Below are 20,500 nucleotides of genomic sequence, written 5' to 3'. Positions count from 1 at the left end.
CGGGGCCTAACATAGGTTAAGGCGGCTCTGACTGTGACAACAACAAATGTTACAAAGTACAGAGTAACAGTACAAAAGTAACAGTGAGGTCAACAACAACAGCCTACATAAAGTATGGAAACAGCAAAAAATTACATAAATAAATAAAAAATATATAATAAAATGGTCCTAAACCTGAAAGTGCATAATTTATTTATGCTGCAGTGCATGCTGGGAACTCACAAAAAGATTAACAACATTGTTCAATGGGAGTTGAACTACTGGAATATTGTTGGTCTAACATGGGAAAATAATTCAAATTCCATATTTGCCCAATGTTGTAAGGCCTGTATGTTTGATAAAAATAAATAGCTTTTTATATACAGTACATGCAAACTATGCTCAAGTGGATCATGACCATTATTTTTCTTACATAGGCATCATAAAAATATCAGATGGGTGAAATTTGTGAAATTTGCTGATTCCTCAAGAATTGTAAATCAGTTGACCTGCTGGTTGCTCCTCTGTGATGACGTGTGTGTCTGTGTGTGTGAGCAGGATTAGGCCTTAGATAACAGGATTAGAATGTTCCATACACTACTGAGAATCCTTAAATAGCCTGTGAGAGTGTCAGTATCTCATTCATCTTGGTGTGGTTTGATATTTTCTGTGGTCCACCACACTCGCTGTCATCCTAAATGATCTGAAATAAGGTATGTGTTTCTGTTTGGATAAATGGAAATCCACTTAAAGTGGTTATTTTATTCTCAATATTACATTGCTCCTAATTACATTAACTAATTACAGTACATTGTACTTTATGGAAAGTAACATGTTAGTAAGTAACTTTTTCTCTAAGGGTCTCTTACTTCTGGTACTTTATGTTTGTCATGCAGGTTTTGAAATAAAAAATGGCATTTTATGCTCTGGACTTGCATTTGCCTTGTTAATTTGCAACGTTTAAACGCTATCATTATAACTCTGTGTATACACATTGGACTAGATTTGATATACTGTATTTGCCAGTAAATAAATGACATTTATTTTATATATATGTACAGTTCATGTTTGTCATAAAATTTTAGAATGCCTTAACTAAAATAGTAAAATATAAAAAAGTTAATTATAGTTTATATTTTAATATATAATTTTTTTTTATAACTTGATCAAAGTACAATAAAAACAGTAATATTGTGATTTTTTAAATAACCGTTTTCTATTTTAATATATTAAAATGTAATTTATGACTGTAGTGACAAAGCAGAATTTTCAGCATCATTAGTCCAGTCTTCAGTGTCATGGACTGTCACTTTTGATTAATCTAATGTCTCCCTTGAATACAAGTATTAAAGGGATAGTTCACCCAAAAATGAAAATTAGCCCATGATTTACTCACCCTGAAGCCATCCTAGGTGTATATGACATTCTTCTTTCAGACGAATACAATCAGAGTTATATTTAAAAATGTCCCGGCTCTTCCAAGCTTGATAATGAGAATGAATGGCTGTTTGAACGCATCGCTTCTTTATTAACCCTCCCAGAGCCGTGTCGAGCACTTTTATCATGGATGGATGCGCTTTGACGGACTTCCAAAGTCAAACAGCCATTCATTCTCATTATCAAGCTTGGAAGAGCCAGGACATTTTTTTTATATAACTCCGATTGTATTCGTCTGAAAGAAGAATGTCATATACACATAGGATGGCTTGAGGGTGAGTAAATCATGGGCTAATTTAAATTTTTGGATGAACTATCCCTTTAATTAAAAAAAAACAGAACTGTATCTGATTACATCCAGCACATAACTCTAACACTGCAGTTGAACACTATAAATGAAGTGTCTTCTGTATTTGTAGTTTAGTTGTCATTTTACAGACATGGCTGATGTGTTGAGGAGTCTGAATCTGCTGGAAACGCTTAAGGAGTCCATTGAGAAGAACAACATATCGGATATAAGAGATGCCATGGAGGACATGCTGATCAGCAGAATCAACATTGCAATTGCTGGGGAGAGAAAATCAGAAAAAGCCACTTTTATCAACTCACTTCGAGGGCTGAGCCAAGACGACGAAGGCTCAGCCCACTCTCCATCATCTGCTGCACCAGAGGAACTAACCGTATTCCCGAACCCCAAACATCCTGACTATCGCCTCTTCGATCTGCCACCCATCTCTAGTGATCCCACTTTTCAGGCAGAGGATTATATAGAGCGTTTCAAAGCTATGCGGTACAACGCCATCATTATCACATTCACAGAGAGTCCTAGTGTTAACAGTGTGGCGGTGTGGAGGGAAGTAAGGTCATTGCAGAAAGAGACAGTTTACTTTGTCTTATTAGCATCGTTGAAAGATACCGAGAAAACACTGGAGGTGAAGAAAGCGAAAAGCTTAGAAGTGCTCAAGGCAGAAGGTGTTCCTCTCCCCAAGGTGTTCCTGGTACAACCTTCCGCTTTGGAGAAGCTGGACTTTCTAACGTTTTTAGATGTCATGCGGGGTGACCTTCCAGAGATCAGGGCGCATGCTCTTCTTCTGGCACTTCCAACATTTTCCAAATCCTTGGTCACTCAGAAGAAAGATGCCTTCAAGGCACTGGTGTGGGCTGCTGCTTCATTATCCGGTGGCGTTTCTGCCATTCCCATACCCCTGGTGGCCTCCATGGTGGACGCTACGGTGGGCGTACGGATTTTGACGAAGGCTCAGATCTCACTTTGCCTGGACGACGAGTCTCTGCAGCAACTGGCGAGGCAGCGGGGTCTCGACCCAGCCAGGCTGAAGGCTCTGCGGACCTGTGCTCTCTCTGTGGAGGTCAGCAAGAGTGAAGTTAAAAGACGGCTCGCCGAGGCCGAGAAAGACACCAGCACTGCAACCACCAGACTTGTGGAGCTAGCCATGCCGAGACACGCCAGATCCGTCAGCAGATCTTTCACCGCTATGCTGCAGGCGCTCAATACTGCTATTGATGATATGGGTGCTGATGCTGAGAGGGTGGTTACTATGGTAACAGGAGAGGGACAATAGATTGAGCAGTACACAAAATTACAACATGCTCTTTTCAATCTTGGATTGAAATGGACCATAGTATTTCCTTAAACCAGTGGTTCTCAAAGACGTGCAAAGTGTGCAGTGTTGGGGGGCCTTAAACCAATGAGAAATATATTAAACTAAACTGAGTAGTCAATTCGAAAAACTGAGAGTGAAGTGCAGTCGACTTAAGCCAAAAGAGTAACCCTTGAATTTCACGCACAACGTAATGGCGATTGCGGTTGACCAGACCTGCTGGTTTGAACTATGAGAGGTGTCAAAGCTTACGCTACTCCTACATCCTACGTCATACATAGTCAAGTGTTACACTTTTGGCGTAAGTCGACTTGCGTACAGCCGTCTGCCAGAAGCTAGTTATTTTAGTCGATAATGTTTTAAATATGGATATTTTTCTTACACGAACGCATCGCTTCACTTCAGAAGGCCTTTATTAACCCCCCAGAGCCGCGTGGAGCATTTTTATCACGGATGGATGCGCTTTGATGGACTTCCAAAAAAATATACCCCTTACTCCCATAATAACGCTTAAGAGCCAGGACATTTTTTTTATATAACTCCGATTGTATTCGTCTGAAAGTAGAATGTCGTATACACATAGGATGGTTTGAGGGTGAGTAAATCATGGGCTAGGGGTGATCAGACGTCCTGAAAAATTCGGGATAGTCCCGAAATATAAGCTGTTGTCCCGAATCCCGAATCCGGCCCTAATTGTCCCGAAAATTATACTAAAGCAAAATCTTGAGTAGTTATTGTCTGATAAAACTTTAAAAACTGTCCGTGGAGGTTGAGTCATCGTGCAGCCAGCCCCCGCCGGCTGCTCATTGGCTGCAGCGTATTTAAGATACCGTAGGCGCGTTGATTTATATGCATTGATAAGCGAGCGCAAGTTGCCGCAGCCACGAGGACAGTGAATGTGCAGGCAGCCAGTCGTAAAGGAGTGATTGATTGGTCGCGGCACTGTGCAAAAAAATACTTCGGCCTAATGTCTGATGTCGGGTTACACAAAGCAAATCATCTACACTGTTATTTAGTTTTCTTATTTAATGACCAACAATTTAGTCGTAATAATAATTTTGGCATAAGGCTTATTAGCTTTAGGCTATAGCCTGAAAGGTCTGATTTACGCTCTGTTACAACAGTCATTGTTTTTGTTTTTTTCACAATGACATTTGAGTTCATGATTTTAATGTTGTTGTTTTTGTGGCAGACTAAAGACTAATGACCGACTGTTGATCTTTGAATAAAAATATGTTTGGTTCAGGTTTAAAATTCATTATCTTTTTTTATAGGCTATGCAGTCTAATATAGTAGGCCTACCCCACCAAAGCAACATCTCATCTGGTCTCCGTATCATGGGCTAATTTTCATTTTGGGGTGAATTATCCCTTTAAGGTATATATTTTGGGATATAAGCTGTGACGGTTAGAAGTACCGTGTGTTTAATGGATTGTACTGTTGTTTAACAAAATGTTCCACATTTTTTATTTAACCTATTCAATAACAATAATGATAAAACATTTGTATTTTATGAAATTATAAAAAAAGAAACAAACAATAATGAAATATATTATTATAGTAATAATACTATTGTACTGTGAAAAGTATAATCTTATCAGATCTACACAAATCACACATGATTCTGGAATATATATATATATATATATATATATATATATATAATTATAATTTTATTTTTTTTGTGACACGTTTGCATCCCTGTATGTGCGTAAAAACTCTATATCAAGACATGATTTACCATACGCATGTTTTAGAGAAATGGTACACTTAAAAAAAAACGTTCATTAAAGATCAGTTCTGTTTTCTAACATTGCACTTTGTTGTTCTCTTTCACGGTCATACGTGGTCATGAACACATGAAACCAGATTTCATTTCCTTTTCATGCTTCATAGCTGTGGTCATTCGGTTTTACAAAACAGTCAAAAGTTCAGTTCGTTGTGCAACATCAAACCCCCGTTCATTTGAATTACAGTAAGTATACATGAGGAAATGCAATGACACAGGCCACAATGCATGTTTTTCTCTTTAGTTACAGCCACAAACTAAACACTGACACAGGAAGCTTTACATACCCATGACAAGAATTAACGTTGTTTTATGAAAAAAACCTGCATGCTTCATATACAGCAACCAAATATCTTCCTTACTTAAATCGGCCAGAATTACCTTCTGTGTTTCATGTAAGGCCAATACATGTCCTTTACAAAATCAGACCGATTATGGCACATTTCATACTAAATAGCACACATACAACTTGTAGGGGATTTTTGCGTTATATTTGAATACTGTAAAAAGTCTTATATGAGTTTTACATGACAAAAGTATGCAAATGTGTATGGTAGTAGAAAATAACTGATATTCATATAAATCATTTAAAGTTCTTATATTGAATCATATGCTAGTCAAATTAAAGTCATATAGAATTTATACACATTTTGTGCCTTTTGTTTACGTGTTTCATACAGATTTCATGTTTTGATGACCAAGGATTTGAAAGAGCAGTTGAAAAGTAATGACATTGTAAGACCGTGTATTTACATTATTTGTGAACTGTCTGGGCCTGTTGTTTGTGAACAAATCATAACATATTATTGCAAATGAACAAAGTTGAGTCAAATATGTTTCTAGAACAGTGATTAAAATGTTGAAAGTTAGCTGGAATATGTTTTTGTATGTGACATGAACTCTGGTGGTGATGCACTCTAAATGTGCAATTTTTCAAATTTGAAACTTCTCAATTTTTTTGGTGAAACATTTTTACACTTAGAATATTGATTATATTTTTAAGCAGTGAAATCAATGACATACACTGTATTAACTGAGTAAATGTAAGTAAAACAAATTAAATAGATCTGAGTAACTGCATTTGGTACATTAACAAATAAAATGGAGTGGAAATAATTGGGGGGAAAACATTTAAAAACAAATATTTATGAGTAATATTAACTGTGTTTATATGCCAGTAATATTAACTTTTTTTATTTCCTCTAAACCTTTGTAAAAACTTTTCATACAACCACCAGTATAACTACATGACATTGGCCTTTATTGTCGATGAGTAGCCTACAGCAATACAGCATATTTTATACTATTTTTAAAACGTATACAGTATTGCCTACATATAAACTAATGTAACAAACATTTTTGAAGTAAAAATTAAACAATTAAGCCTAAACATTCAAGTAATTCAAGTGTAATCAACCGGTCTGTTATCCAGTATCCACCGGATCAGCGCTGGTTCCCGTGCCGGAGATGGACTCGCCTCTGCGGGGGAACCTCTAACTTTACACCGCCGTTGAAGCAGTCGATTCTGTTCCCTACCGGAATTCCTGTTCCCCCTCAACGAGCCGTGTGTCTGCTGACAGCGCATGCGTCAAAGCCTTAATAAAACGTAATAAATCAAAGCCTTAATAAACATTACATTGAAATCGGTAATAACGTTTTAAATTTGAAAATAAATAATCTGGATTGAATTGACAGATGGGGAAAAACTTGTTCTAATAAAAAAACATTTATAAAAAAAAGCTTACATTTCGGGAAAAAATACTCATATTCAGTTCTGATGGTACGTATGGTAACTCGGCAACTACGCATGATTTGTAGTATCATTGCGTAAGGGAACAGGAATTCCGGTAGGGAACAGAATCGACTGCTTCACCGTCCTGCGTCACTCACAGCCGAAAGATGCTGCGACGCGACTGACTCCATAACCTGCCAATAAACAAACAGTGCACAGTTCTGCGGACATTTTATCATCCAAATTAGTTATATTCATTATCTTTAGGAATATAGTCTATGAATATAATGTTTTTTTTTTTATGGAAGGCGTTACAATCACGCGAAAAGACAGGCGCGAGTCGACACTCGTTTAACTCGTTTAAGGTGAGTAACATTGTGTCTCTGTATGTTCTTTCACATTAAATAAAATGATTTAAAGCACATTAATGATTATACAGATAAAATAAAACATACACACACCTGAATTTCACAGAGGAAATGCACCAATTCTGCGATGCTGAGGAGAGAAGAGGATATTTACTGTTCTAGAGACTGGAGATAATTCAAACAGCGCGCGCTCACTCAACCGTTGAGTTGTTGTCAAGTCAGAGGGTGGGGGAGGGGTGCATTGTTTTAATTGAGTAAACTTAATCAATTTCTTATGCGTGTTAAATATTAATAATATTGATTTTATTTAAGTAATAGCCTATTTGTGGTTCTTGAAACAGAATCCATTATCCATTCTCAAATATTGTGATGGAAATTTCACAAATATATATGCTAAGTGTATTTTAAATAAATAATTGGTTAGTCAAATACTAAATTATTTTAGTGAAAAACTTCAAACTTAAATATAACTGTAAATTTCAGACAAAATTAATTGTTGGAGTAGTCAATTATTTCAGTATGTTCAACTCAAACTATCAAGTAAATTATATTTAGAAATTGTATTAAGTTAATAAAGTTAATTATTACTGTGATATTTACTAAGCCACTGAATAATTTTTTAGAGTGATAAGCAGGGTGGGAATTATACCGCGGCCACGCGGCCATGGCCGCCGTTGCCCTACACTTTGGCCTTCATGCCCCGTGAAAAAAAATCATCGTACGGCTACAGTGGCCTGTGTGCCCTGGCCCTGTTCCATGTATAAAGCGCCAGTGCGGCATAGTGGGCTTGCTTTGAATTACAGCGAGCCACCCAAGTAGTCTGAACTTCAATTAGTTCGTGGATTCGCGCAGGTGCAGTGTAGGGCTGGGCGATACATCGATATAAAAAATATATCGATATATTTTTGAAATGCGATATGGAATTAGACCAATCAATATAGTTCAAATTTGCGCTGTGATCCTTGTCCCCGCGCCTCCTTTTCCACTCTGCGTGCGTGTTTAGAGCATGTTATGTTATGAGAGGCGAATCATGACTACTTCAGAAAACCCAGCACAATAGGAACTACCAGGCAGTGACATAAGTGTACGCTGAGATAAAGTTTTTCACCTCAGAAACGTTCTTGTCCTGTCAGCCGTTATCCTGTACTCGTAGCGCACACTCTTCAATTGCACGTGCAAATGCGACGGCGCGCGCGCTGTATCGCCTCACTGATCAAGTGCAAAAGAAACTACGAGCATGCAACGCCGTTACGTTGTAAATTACACGAAATAAAAGTAATGCAGGTATGATTTTCATTCTATTCTATTCTATTCTATTCTATTCTATTCTATTCTATTCTATTCTATTCACCAGGAGCAGTTTCCATGTTTCATTGACAGTTATTGTTAATATTGTGTATTCACCATGGTAACTGTCCTTTCCATATTAACCCCAAAATGCCACTATTTTTTCTTTGTGTTATTTTTAATATTTTTAAATGACTGTAGTGGCTCATACCAACATTGTATTAACAAAAACTAGTTTGAGACTGCTATTTAATAACTTTAGCATAGGCCTAATGTTTATTTATTAGTACTAGTCTTTACTATTAGTCATATTCTTACAATTTATGTTATATATATATATATGTATATGTATGTATGTATATATATAGGCAAATTATAACATGTTTACACAAAATTTGTTTATAGCCTATATTGAATGTAAACTTTGATAATCATAATTAATTACTCACATTCTCACATGATATAGACTAGAGGACTGAATGAATATTTTGAATGCTTTTATTGGCATTTGTGTTGTTTCTGAATGCTTTTATTGGCATTTATGTTGTTTCTATTGTTGTGTGAGGGTGTATACCTTCTGGATGTAATGGCGCTCTCTCTCTCTCTCTCTCATTAAAACATTTTTTTTTTTATTAAAAAAGTCATAATCCATGTCTTATTCCAAATTAGGATGTTATGGTATCAATCTGAATGGGAAAACCATCGAATTGTACTCAATGGCCTTTGTGCCCTGTCATATGGCCTTGGTGCCCCTAAAAAAAAAGAAAAGGTGGAGGCCAAATGGCCTTGCCCCTAAAATTACATAATTCCCACCCTGGTGATAAGCATAATAATCATTTCGACATTTAGGAAAGTTGTATGTTAGGTTAAGAATATAACTGTTGTATACCATAGTAGTACTGTGATAAAGTTTAGAGAAATTGTCACAAATGAATATGAAATCTGGTGATGCAGGATTTAAAATGAAAACTATTGATAGGCCTATGTGAAATCTGCAACTGTATCTTGTAGAATACTGTAATGAATAATTGTGCTTGTGTGTGTAGTTTAAAGGAGAACTTGGTAACTTTTTTAACTTAATAAAACTGTCTAGAAATCATTTGGATGGTTAAACAACCTGTTCTGGTGATATTGGTGACTTTCCCCGCTCCCCCCAGCGTTCCCAGGCGGAAAACCAACCTTGCAACTTGCGCACTGCCGTCCCGGCAAAGTGAAATTGGAAGTCTCGTGAGAAGCGAGAACTAGAACGAGAACGAGCGCGAAACACAAATTGCTTTACGGCAATTCGACATAAACACACACGCATGTATGATGTATTACCAGATTACTCACCTCGGTAGACATAGCTCCACGCGATACAGTTGGCTTGCTCCGATCAAAACAAACGCACATGAGCAGCGGTAGAGAGGGGGAGGAGGCCGCCGCAAGTGAGTTTTTTACGACTGTGTTGTGAAATATACGCCCCCCCACAGCTGTAGGGGGAGCTCGTGGGGAAAACATGCGACAACAAAAGGGAAAATCAGCGAAGAAGTGACTAGAGTTCGCTAGAGTTACAGAGTTCTCCTTTAAATGTTGTGTTTCCTCTAAGGCTGATTATGATTGACTACAGGCATAGGCCTTGACTTAGGACAAGATAAGAAGCATGAGTGAAGTACAGCCTTATACTGATTGGTAAACTGCACTGTGTTTTATACACGTCCATGCTGGACATTCATATTAAATTAGTATTATTTTCCTATGTTTTTACATCATGAAAATCTATATGGCTTTGTAGGACATATATGACATAATATGATTAAAAATACATTAATATTATGCAATTTATATATGTGGTTTTTGCAGCATATATGTCCCTTACAATATTCTGTTGGAACATATAAGAATCACAGGTGTTTTTAGCAAACCTTTTCCATATGGGTAGTCATTTTCAGAGCCTTATCATCATAATACTGCATCAATGTATAATTTCAACTGAACAAACTACAGTATCAATATGTTCTCCTAAGTGGAGACAAATCTCCATGTGAGCAAGAACAAACACCACAACAATGTTTCATGGAGACTGAAAGTGTCATTGTTAAGAAAGTGTTTCTGAATTTAATGAGTTCATTTTAATGTATTCTGAAATACAGTAAACTCAATTGTACAAACCTCAAACTAAATGAAATACTCAAAAATAAACATCACCCTCATGTCGTTCCAAACCAAGACTTTTATTCATCTTCGGAACACAAATGAAGATCTTGTCACAATGATTTGTGTCCCCTCCATTGACAGCTACGCAACTACCACTTTGATGCTTCAAAAAGTTCATTAAGACTAAAGGGCCTTTCACACTGAGCAGGATTAAGAGATGCGAATGTATGTCACGATGACGCTCTTGAATTGAAACAGTAGATCCCTATGAAGCTACGCACACCATGCGTGATCAATCGCAGCAAGATTTATTTATTTATTTTATTTGTGTCGATTTCCCCCCCCACAAACGTTCTGCATCACACACAAGAATGAACCTCATTGGTTCTTGCTGAAGCTCAAACATGCTGTGTAACTCGAGAATGAACCACATTGGTTCTCGCTGAAGCTCAAACATGCTGTGTAACTCGAGAATGAACCTCATTGGTTCTTTTTTGGTTCATTTGGGTTTCAAAAGTCAGATTCATTAATGCTGAAATGCCAGAAAGTATTTACAAGAACAATATTTAATCAACGCTCAAAAGAGAAAGAGAAGAAAACCAAGTAAACATTTGAAATGGACCATGACAGCAATTATATATATCAAAATATAAACCAAGCAGTTTTATGTTTACCTCATGTAAGAGGCTGTATTATTATTTCTGCTAAATTCCACATTTTTAAAATGGCATCCATCATTTTGAGATAAAATACAAGACATAAAATCATTTTAACTTATGTCTATATTCCTATTTTCAAAAAGGAGATTTAAATAATCAAATAATAAATAGGACATTATTTTCCTATTATTAAAATAAATATTTATTCTTATTCCAAGCAAATTACATTTTATTTACAGTAGACACTCATGTCATTGGCCAGTGACACGTGAGCAGCGCATTCTTGGGTTTGTAGGATCACAAAACTCGCTCCTCCACGCCGTCGGAATGCATGAGGTGCCCTGCAAATTTATTTTTACGGATGTTCATGTAACAGGTATAACTAATAAGAGAATATTATTATTTCATTGGTTCCTGTAGTCTGTTATGGTGCAGTACCGAAAGACTCCAGCAGGGAGTGGGGCGAGAGTTAATAACAGACACAATAGTTCCCTTCCCCCACTTACAATACCAAGGGAAACGCAACGAGTGTTCGTGTTTGTATTTTAATATATCTATGTTCTCTTTTTCAGGTAAGATCCTCAATATACTAATATTGATGTTAATATGAGTTTGAGTATATATGATGTTCATATAATTGTGGAAAAATAGATTTAGGCGCACGTGGCACACGTGAAGTTTCCGATGCTACCATCAGCACTGTATGTTAATATATGACGTTTTTATGGGTATCTAACAGTTCGTATAATGGAAATATAGTGTTTTTACGCTGTTAAGATGAGTTGGCTGTAATATTATTATCTCTTAACACGGTTTTGTTCATATGTGACTCTTGAGTTTGTATCATACATGAGTGAGTGTTAATGGGGCACGTGCTGAATCGTCCACGTTCAAGTGAAGGCCGGCTTGTTATCACCTCATTAAATGGATGACGTGTAAAGTGTTATTTTGTTGTGATAACTGAAATGTTATGAGATTGGTATGCACTGAGTATAGAGTAGGCTATAATGTACAGTGTTACATTCATTCTGATTTAGGCTATAAGATTTATTCTTCATTTTCTTTATTTTATACAAGTTATTTTGTCACATACAGATGCAAGCTGTCTTGTTTATTGTGTGCAACAGGATGTATATAGTGTTTTATGCCAATTGATGCTCATCTCTTTATTTGTTTTGTCGGTTACACAATATGGGTCACTGTATGTATAGGGAATGCAATATTGTTACATGCAAGTTGTTATGCATTTCATGGTCATTTTGTGCAACATTGAATGGTTCTTTTACCCACACAGATAATACAGAGATCAAGGGAAACACAACACGTGTTTGTGTCTGTATGTTCCCCTTTTCAGGGAGACTACATTTGGAGGCACCGTTAGGATGTTCGGAGTGAGGTTGGTGACCACACATCAACCATTTTCCAAAACCGACCCAGGTGGTAGACAGTGTTGGCTATGGAAGTTGTGGTAGTCCCGTCCGGCCCAAGGTGCATCCTGAGGTGCTTTATTCACTATGGAGGAAACAACAATGACCAGGCAAGGCAAAACACAAACCCATAGTCCAACCCACTACTCATCTCCCAAAATGGAGTCAGAGATTGAGAATTTGCAATTTGAAATGAAAGGATTGTTATTTCAGCTCACCATTGAACAGTTGATGCAAGCAAATTACTTTTTTTGAAAATATGAGGAGTTGACAGGGAAAAGATTGCAGAAAAAACGAAGCTCTCGTTTCATACACCAGTCAGCATGTTGACCGTAAAGAAATATAATATAATAGCTGAACTCAAAGATGAGGGCATGGCGGAACTGTTGAGCTTATTGGACATTATCAAAGGCTTGATTTTCTTTTGTGCAAACACCAAAGAGAAAGAGGTTAAAGTACATGATGAACAATCCAAATGAATGAGAGAATTAGAGAGTTTAAGACTGGCAGTCCAACCAAAGTCAATTGAAATGCTGGAGTTGACAACAAGGGAAATGAAAAGCAGAGGTGATGGTGAATTGTTACAGAGAAACCTACCAACAACCCAGGTAAATAGCCTCACATGGCAGAAAGACAAAAAAATCTCAGGCCAGATAGGTGAACCGGGCCATAAGGACTCACGTTTTCCAGTTTGGCGCGTCAAATCGAGAATGGCCTTCGCAGAGTGTATTCAGAGACAGAAATAGTGGATGCTGTTATCAGGGCCATTGTACCTGGTCTGCAACTGAAGAGCTACCTTGAAGGTAAAAGTGATCTATCTCTGCCTACACTTAGGAAGGTTCTCCGTTCACACTATCAGGAACGGAGTGCAAAAGAGCTTTATAAACAGCATAAGAAACCAATTATAGTTCAATTAAACTGCAAAACAGCAACAAACCGAGTAACAATCAAAATCCTGCACGCTTTTGGGACCCTGATTTATGCTCACTGCCATTCTACCCTCTATTTCTGTGGTCTGCTCTTACAGTGAGCTCTGATACAAATGGAGATAAGGGTGACCCCTTGTGGTTGTAGTTAGTAATTATTTCACTTTTGCAGCCTTTTTAAAAAAAATGCCTTTATTCATGCCAGCTTACATGAAATAGGCTCTATGCACGTAACAGTTCCGGGTTCGCGTGTACTAGGCTATCAACTTCCTGTTCAACTTCCTGTTTATACACGGACAGATATGGCTCTCTTTTATAGTCGCTGTCTTCAGGATTTACCTCGTCTCACGGTAAATGACATAGACCGACTCGTAACAACATCATGTGCTGCTCCCAACAGCAAGCGGGAAAAGGGATTTAAAATGTATATCGGCAGCTATATCGACAACTATGAGGGTAAGTAGCTAACGTTATAATGCTAACAGTTATATTTTAATCAAGAAACTGACGTGACTGAACTTGTTAACGTTAGCTATTTTGTTTCACACTACTCTACTTTATTAAAACAGACAAACTAGCACAGTGTAAGAACGTGTAATCCAGTTTCGAAATGTATGTTCATCTTTTTCCGTAACAGTGTCAATGAAAAACAAGGTGACAGGAGAGGTCAGCGTGAGGGCAGTCTGTCATAGATCCATGAGGAAAAATGAAAAGCCACACGAAGTGAAAGTAGGGTGACTAGGGTCAATGTTAGGGTAATGGTTAGGCTGATAAGTTGCCCAGCTGATAAGTAACATTATCTAAATGTACATGGCTCAGTCTACTGTTTATGGATGTGAATGGGTAGGCCTATGTAGCTCTCATCTACAATACAACATTGGTAAAGTTGGTTTTATATTCGCACAGTCGCATATTCGCGGACTTTCGCGTTCAATAACTCGTGAACTAAAAGTTGTTACTACACAAATAACACCTAACACATAACTATACATATAACACCTGCAGACAACCGAAAGTGCAAAGCGAAAGTGCATAGAGCCTAATTTTCCTCAAAACGAGCTTTCCTTCGCAGTGGAAAAAATACATTGATCTCTATGCGCAGGCTGCTGAGAAGGGACCGTCTGCAAAGTGCAAACCCCGAAAAGTGTTACTACAAAATATTCAAAAACTTCACTGTAATTATCTGTATTGTTGCCAAATTCAGATCACACATGACACATCACTGCTGTCCTGCTGGTTATATAACAAGACTTTGTTTTGGATAAATGCAATACAATTGTATAATTGCATTACAATGTGTGATCTGAATTTGGCAACAATACAGATAATTACAGTGAAATTTTTGAATATTTTTCATAATAACAAATCATAAAAATAATGCAATTTTTTTATTTTTTTCAAAATAAGTGTTGTAGTATAATCATCAGGACAGTAGTGATGTGTGAACTGAATTTAGTGACACTATAGTGTGTATTTTTGATTTACTGATTGGTCCCTTCGGATCCGTCTCTCAGCCGCCTGCGCATATAGAGATCAATGTATTTTGTACATTCGGAGGATCATTACAGGTAGGACCTTCAGTACCACATACATGGACAGCGCCATGTCACATAGTCAAGTTTTCCTAAAAAGTAAAAAATTGCCAAGCGGGGTAAACATTTTAAGCGCGAATGTGCGAATATAAAAACAACTTTACCAAGTCAATACAACCGTATGCTTTTATTAGTTATATTTTTCTTGTTAACAGTTTATCTCTTAAGAGGTATTTCTCATCTAAGCTTCTATTTCTCCCTAGATGGTGTTAAAAGACTTGAAACCTGTCATTTTGGTGAGCACCCACTGCTCCTGTGTGGCGGGGTGTGCCTTATGCAACCATTTGGTTGCACTACTATATCAAACAGCACACTTTTCACAATTAGGCATCCCTGCTGTACCCCCAGTGCACAGTTGCACAGAAACTGAGCAGACCTGGCATAAGCCAAGGACCTTGGTAAGTCATCTGTCTGTCATGTGAATTGTACCATGTAACTATTGTGATGCCATGTCAAAATGTGTCATTGCTGTCAGGGTGTTAGGCCAGGTCCGGTGGGAGACATGGAGGTCCGCAAACCCCAAAATTCTACCTCTGTTTGTGTGAGGTGAGACTATATTACCTTTAGTTTAAGCTGTGTTGATGTGGTTAATATGTATGCAGTTAATATGCTGCAGTTTTTTTTGTTTTGTTTTTTACATCTTTTCACTTCAACATTTTCAGAAGTTCTCTCTACAAAGCACTGGATGGGGAAATGCCAGATCTTGCCACATTGAGAGTGGCAGAAGTATATAGGGACTTTCCCCCTTTGCTTTTACCTCTGGTGACCACCATGGGCATGTCAGCAGAAGTCCCATTAGTTCAGTCAGCTTTTGGGGCTGTCCAGGCCGGGAGTGTGCTGTCATTTCAGCAAAAACCACCAGAAATGCGGGAAATCGTCAACATCCCAGATGCCCCTGCCCAACCTTCCCTTCCCATCCAAGGCTATAGGCTTGAGCCAACCACATGCGCCCATGTGTTATCAGAGGAGGAACATGTATATATAAAATCGCTACAGGTGTCATTCCACATGGCCCACAGGATTGAAGCTGCAACACGGGAGCAGAGCTCATGCCAGGAATGGCATCGGCTGAGAAAGACGCGAGTTACATCTACACGCTTTCACGAGGCATGCCATGTTCGGTGTCATACATCATCTGAAAATCTGGCACACAGAATTCTGAGGGGGACTGTCATGACGAAGGACATGAGGAGGGGAATCGATATGGAGCCAGTTGCCGTGACAGAGTACTGGCGTTTAAAAAATGTCAACTATTCACCCTGCGGGTTCATTATACACCCTGATGCTCCATGGCTGGGGTGCTCCCCCGATGGAGTCGTGTTTGATCCTTCTGAAAACCCACCATTCGGCCTGCTGGAAATTAAGTGCCCCAACATCAAGAGTTACGTTGACTGTCCCTACCTGAAAATGTCTGGTGGCTCTCTGCAGCTTAGGAGGCAGCACAAGTACTATTGGCAAGTACAAGGTCAGATCCTCCTAACAGGTTTGGAGTGGTGCGATTTCGTGGTATGTGCGCAGGAGGACATGTTTGTTGAACGCATACACAAAAATGTAGATGTAATGCATACCATTAGAGACCGAGGAGATCTTTTTTTTTTTTACCACTACCTACTGAAGTGTTTGCGTGTTTAAGTCATTTCAGATTTCAGATGTTGCTTCATTTAATGACTGTGTTAAGTGTGAGTGTGGCCACATACCACTGGTGGTCCATTCAATTACTCTGAAATTATTATACAGTATTATATTTATGGTATTCTATATTTATTGTATTATTCTTATTTAAATGATATTTACATATATACACTCATGTACATATATTTATACAATATAATACATATAACAATCTATATCTATTATATTACAATACACATGTATATATACATATCTTTATACAGCATTATATTTATTGTATTATTCATAGTTATTTACACTAAACAATATTTACATACACATACACTATATTTATACAATATAATATACCTATCTATTATATTACAGTATATATACATTATCTTTGTACAGCATTATATATATATATATATATATATTATTATTTTTATACAATATATACCTATCTATTATATTACATTACACATGTATATACATATATCTCTCGATTCTTATGGTTATTTTTGTGTTCTGTATTATGAAATTATAATAAAATATGTAAAAGGAAACACTGTCTTAGTTTTGTCTGTTGATCAGAGGTATGAATACAGAACAGTGTGAAATCCATAGTATTTACAAAAGAATATGTACAATATTTATACAAACCTTAGCATATCACAAAGGATGAGAGTTTTTAGACTCAATGGCTCCATGCCTTGACAAGTGGTCCACATTGGTAGTTCACAAGCAAACATGCCACTGTGAACAGTTGGTTTATGCTACCAGAAATGGACAAGGGGATGACGGTGTCAAACAACTTATGCTCTTTAACACGACGGATAAGAAGTTCAACATGTACCCTGAGCCTAGCCACAGACTGAGTGTGCGTCACTTCATCAGCTGACATTTGTTTTCCATTGGTCAGGAAAACAGGCCGGTGGATTTTACATGGCACTAGGCTATCAATTAAGAAGCCCTTATCCACCATGATGGCCATGTCAGGGGTAAGAAGGTTAATGATCCCTGACTGTTTGAACAGCTCCCGGTCACTAATAGACCCTGCATACAGTGCAGAAACAAATGTTATTGCACCATGAGGTGCCATTCCTACTAAAGCTTTGAAGTTGCAGTGAGACTTGTAATTTGAAAAGACCTCACTTTGTAGTAGCAAAGAGGAAGGTGTTTGGCAGCGGATCTCTGTACAATCCAGGATAACCTGTGTGTCTCGAAATTGATGGAATTCTTCTGGCAGATGGGCTCGTACTTTCTCTTTTGGCATCCAAATGCACACTGACCCCAGGACAAAGTACAGGAAGTTGGCCCAGGTTGTTACGATGCGGCTTACAGTGGTCTGATGTACTTGAAACCGATGACCAAGGTCCCTTTGCTTGAGGCCCAAAGCAAGATGCATCAAGAACAGGAAGAACTCATCTATTGCAGGAAGTGCCCGAGTGTTTCCAGGCTCCTTGAAGACTTTGGAATTGGTGACACGAATCATCCTGTGAGTTGCCGGTTCAATCAGTTCCCAGAAGGCCATCAGGTGGTTGTATGTTGCAAATCTGTCAAGAAAGAAACATGCATTGGTTCTCACATGGCATAAAATACTTATACATAGCTTTGTAGTAAGTTTAAAGTTTAGAAAATAGGAATGCTGAACTACAATCTTGCAATATTGAGTCATGACAATTATGGAATTTGGTATATATGATTAAACTAACTCTGGTTGCTGTTTAGGGCTGTGAAACGATTAATCGCATCCAAAATAAATGTTTGTGTACACATAATATATGTGTGTGTACTGTGTATAATTATTTAGTATATATAAAAACACACATGTATGTATATTTTTAAGAAAAATGTGTTATTTATATCTCCTCCCGGGAGGAGACCCCGGGGAAGACCTAGGACACCTGGAGGGACTATGTCTCCCGGCTGGCCTGGGAACGCCTCGGTGTCCCCCCGGAAGAGCTGGAGGAAGTGTCTAGGGAGAGGGAAGTCTGGGCATCCCTGCTTAGACTGCTGCCCCCGCGACCCGGCCCCGGATAAGCGGAAGAAGATGGATGGATGGATGGTGTTATTTATATATAAAATATTTATATTTATATATAATTCAAATGATATATATATATATATATATATATATATATATATATATATATACAGTATATTTAAGCAATTATTTCTTAAATATATACATGCATGTGTATGTACACACAAACTTTTTTTTTTTTTATGTGATTAATAACGATGAATCGTTTCACCAGCTGGTGTTCATACTTATAATAATGTTAGTCTACGTTGTTGTTGTTATTATTTTGGTCAGTGTAGCCTACTTTTAAGCTGCCTAGGCTACGTGTAGCTAGCGTATATAACTCCAATCATATTTATCAGAAACGTGGACTAGTGTTTTCAGGACAGTGGCAACGCTATTACAAATGCTTACCACAGGCAATATAATCTTACCTTGTATAAAAGCGTATGTCCTCATCGGACCCAGCAAATCTCCTGAGACCAAAGCGGTGTGTGATCTTTGTTTGCTCCAACTGCTTCTGTACATCTTCTATCTCCCTTTTTAACTCCTCGTTTTCATGTAGAACCATGTCCACAGCTGCAGCTTCGGGAACTGAACAATAATCAGTCCTCTCCACATCAAAGTCCATATCTTCTTGGTCTACGTCCGAGTCAGGATCAGGGGTCAACGGTCTCTCTCGACGTTCCCAAACACTCAACCTCGGCGGCTGCTCCTGACGGTTCCACTCAAACGGTGTAGGGAAAACACCTTTTTTCAGACGTTTCAGACGAGCCCCTTCCATAAAGTCATCATGTCTGAAATGAACGCTACACACCTTTGTGTTTTTGTTGACTTGGAAGTCATCTCTCCTGATCTGCGCGATCCACTTTTTTCTGAGATCCTCTTCCACTGGAAATGAATGGAAACTCACAGTCGAGTTGTATCTTGCCGACACAACGCACAACGGCACACAACAATGTTCCGATCTAGGTCGCATTAGCTTTTGGTATCGGAAAACCTTTTTCTCCATGGTTAAGCTGCCAAAAACTAGATATAAGAACAACCAGAAATGTTTGTCGCTGGTAAGTTTCGCGCCATACACAAGGTTATCGCGCTAACCGTCAGATGTAAATACGGAACCGGAAACTGTTAGCCTAGTAGAGAGTGTAGTCGGAAACACGTCACAATCCCCGCTGCATAGAGCCTATTGTACATGAAAATTTGCTTGCATGAAAAACAATTAGATTATTCCAAATATAACAACGGTGAGGTGAAAAGTTGTGTAAAAATTGTAAATCAGTAACCATGATAGTAAGGCTTGTTGGTGAAATTTAGCTAATTTAATGTAATTCATTTACTGGTTGAGCAAGGGCACTGTAATGCTTCAATGAAAAAATTCATTGCAAAATTAAAAAATTCAATGCTTCCAATTTAAATAAATAAAACTGTGAAATATATTCCACACGAGTCTGTTTGTTAACTGAATCTTTTTAAAACATGGTTGAATATGGTAAAAACAAAAACTCCAAGACCTCCATCATTAATATTATTTCTTAGGACCTCCTTTTTGATTTTGTGTGGTTTATTTTTCCATATGATGTAACGTAACGAAAATGAGAACGTAACATTCTCATTTTCCACTAGATATTTTCCTCTACATCTCATCATCATCTCATAGAATGTACAGTGACGTGACATAACTGCCAGATTCAAACTGCCTTCGCACTATGACTGGCGCTGAGCCAAAGATGGACGTGCTCAGCGCTCGTCATATCACAACTATTCAGTGTTTTTAACCACATAATGTTTATTTTAGGTTTCAGACATTTAAATATATAAAATTTATAACAAAGCAATACATTTATAGTTTGTAAAATACACAATGGTGTCTATGAAATAGACAATTCTATAGAATAATCAGCAAATAACA

At 37.8% G+C, this 20,500-nt stretch overlaps 2 protein-coding genes across 4 annotated transcripts; both read left to right on the top strand.

The window, feature by feature from the left end:
* The first annotated feature begins 36 nt into the window (after positions 1-36).
* On the top strand, positions 37-4,332 carry irgq2 (immunity-related GTPase family, q2). Of its 2 annotated transcripts, none has more exons than XM_082178917.1 (2): positions 37-692; positions 1,855-4,332. In XM_082178917.1, exon 2 carries the CDS (start codon positions 1,857-1,859, stop codon positions 2,994-2,996), a length of 1,140 nt encoding a protein of 379 aa, XP_082035043.1. In that variant the 5' UTR covers positions 37-692; positions 1,855-1,856; the 3' UTR covers positions 2,997-4,332. The 2 variants fall into 2 exon arrangements, with proteins under 2 accessions (XP_082035043.1, XP_082035042.1); XM_082178916.1 differs by having other exon boundaries at positions 1,836-4,332.
* A 9,248-nt stretch (positions 4,333-13,580) lies between these two features.
* On the top strand, positions 13,581-16,936 carry LOC309505389 (uncharacterized protein). 2 transcript variants are annotated; one of them, XM_082178741.1, is made up of 4 exons: positions 13,581-13,815; positions 15,155-15,349; positions 15,435-15,497; positions 15,614-16,936. In XM_082178741.1, the coding sequence occupies exons 3-4, from the start codon at positions 15,454-15,456 to the stop codon at positions 16,581-16,583; spliced, it is 1,014 nt and encodes a 337-aa protein (XP_082034867.1). In that variant the 5' UTR covers positions 13,581-13,815; positions 15,155-15,349; positions 15,435-15,453; the 3' UTR covers positions 16,584-16,936. The 2 variants fall into 2 exon arrangements, with proteins under 2 accessions (XP_082034867.1, XP_082034866.1); XM_082178740.1 differs by having other exon boundaries at positions 15,427-15,497; positions 15,614-16,933.
* Positions 16,937-20,500: the final 3,564 nt, after the last annotated feature.

Source organism: Leuciscus leuciscus (assembly GCF_965113295.1).
Source record: "Leuciscus leuciscus genome assembly, chromosome: 9".
Lineage (NCBI taxonomy): Eukaryota > Metazoa > Chordata > Actinopteri > Cypriniformes > Leuciscidae > Leuciscus > Leuciscus leuciscus.
Note: the sequence above shows the minus strand (reverse complement) of the source record. Positions and strands in the feature narration are given on the sequence as shown.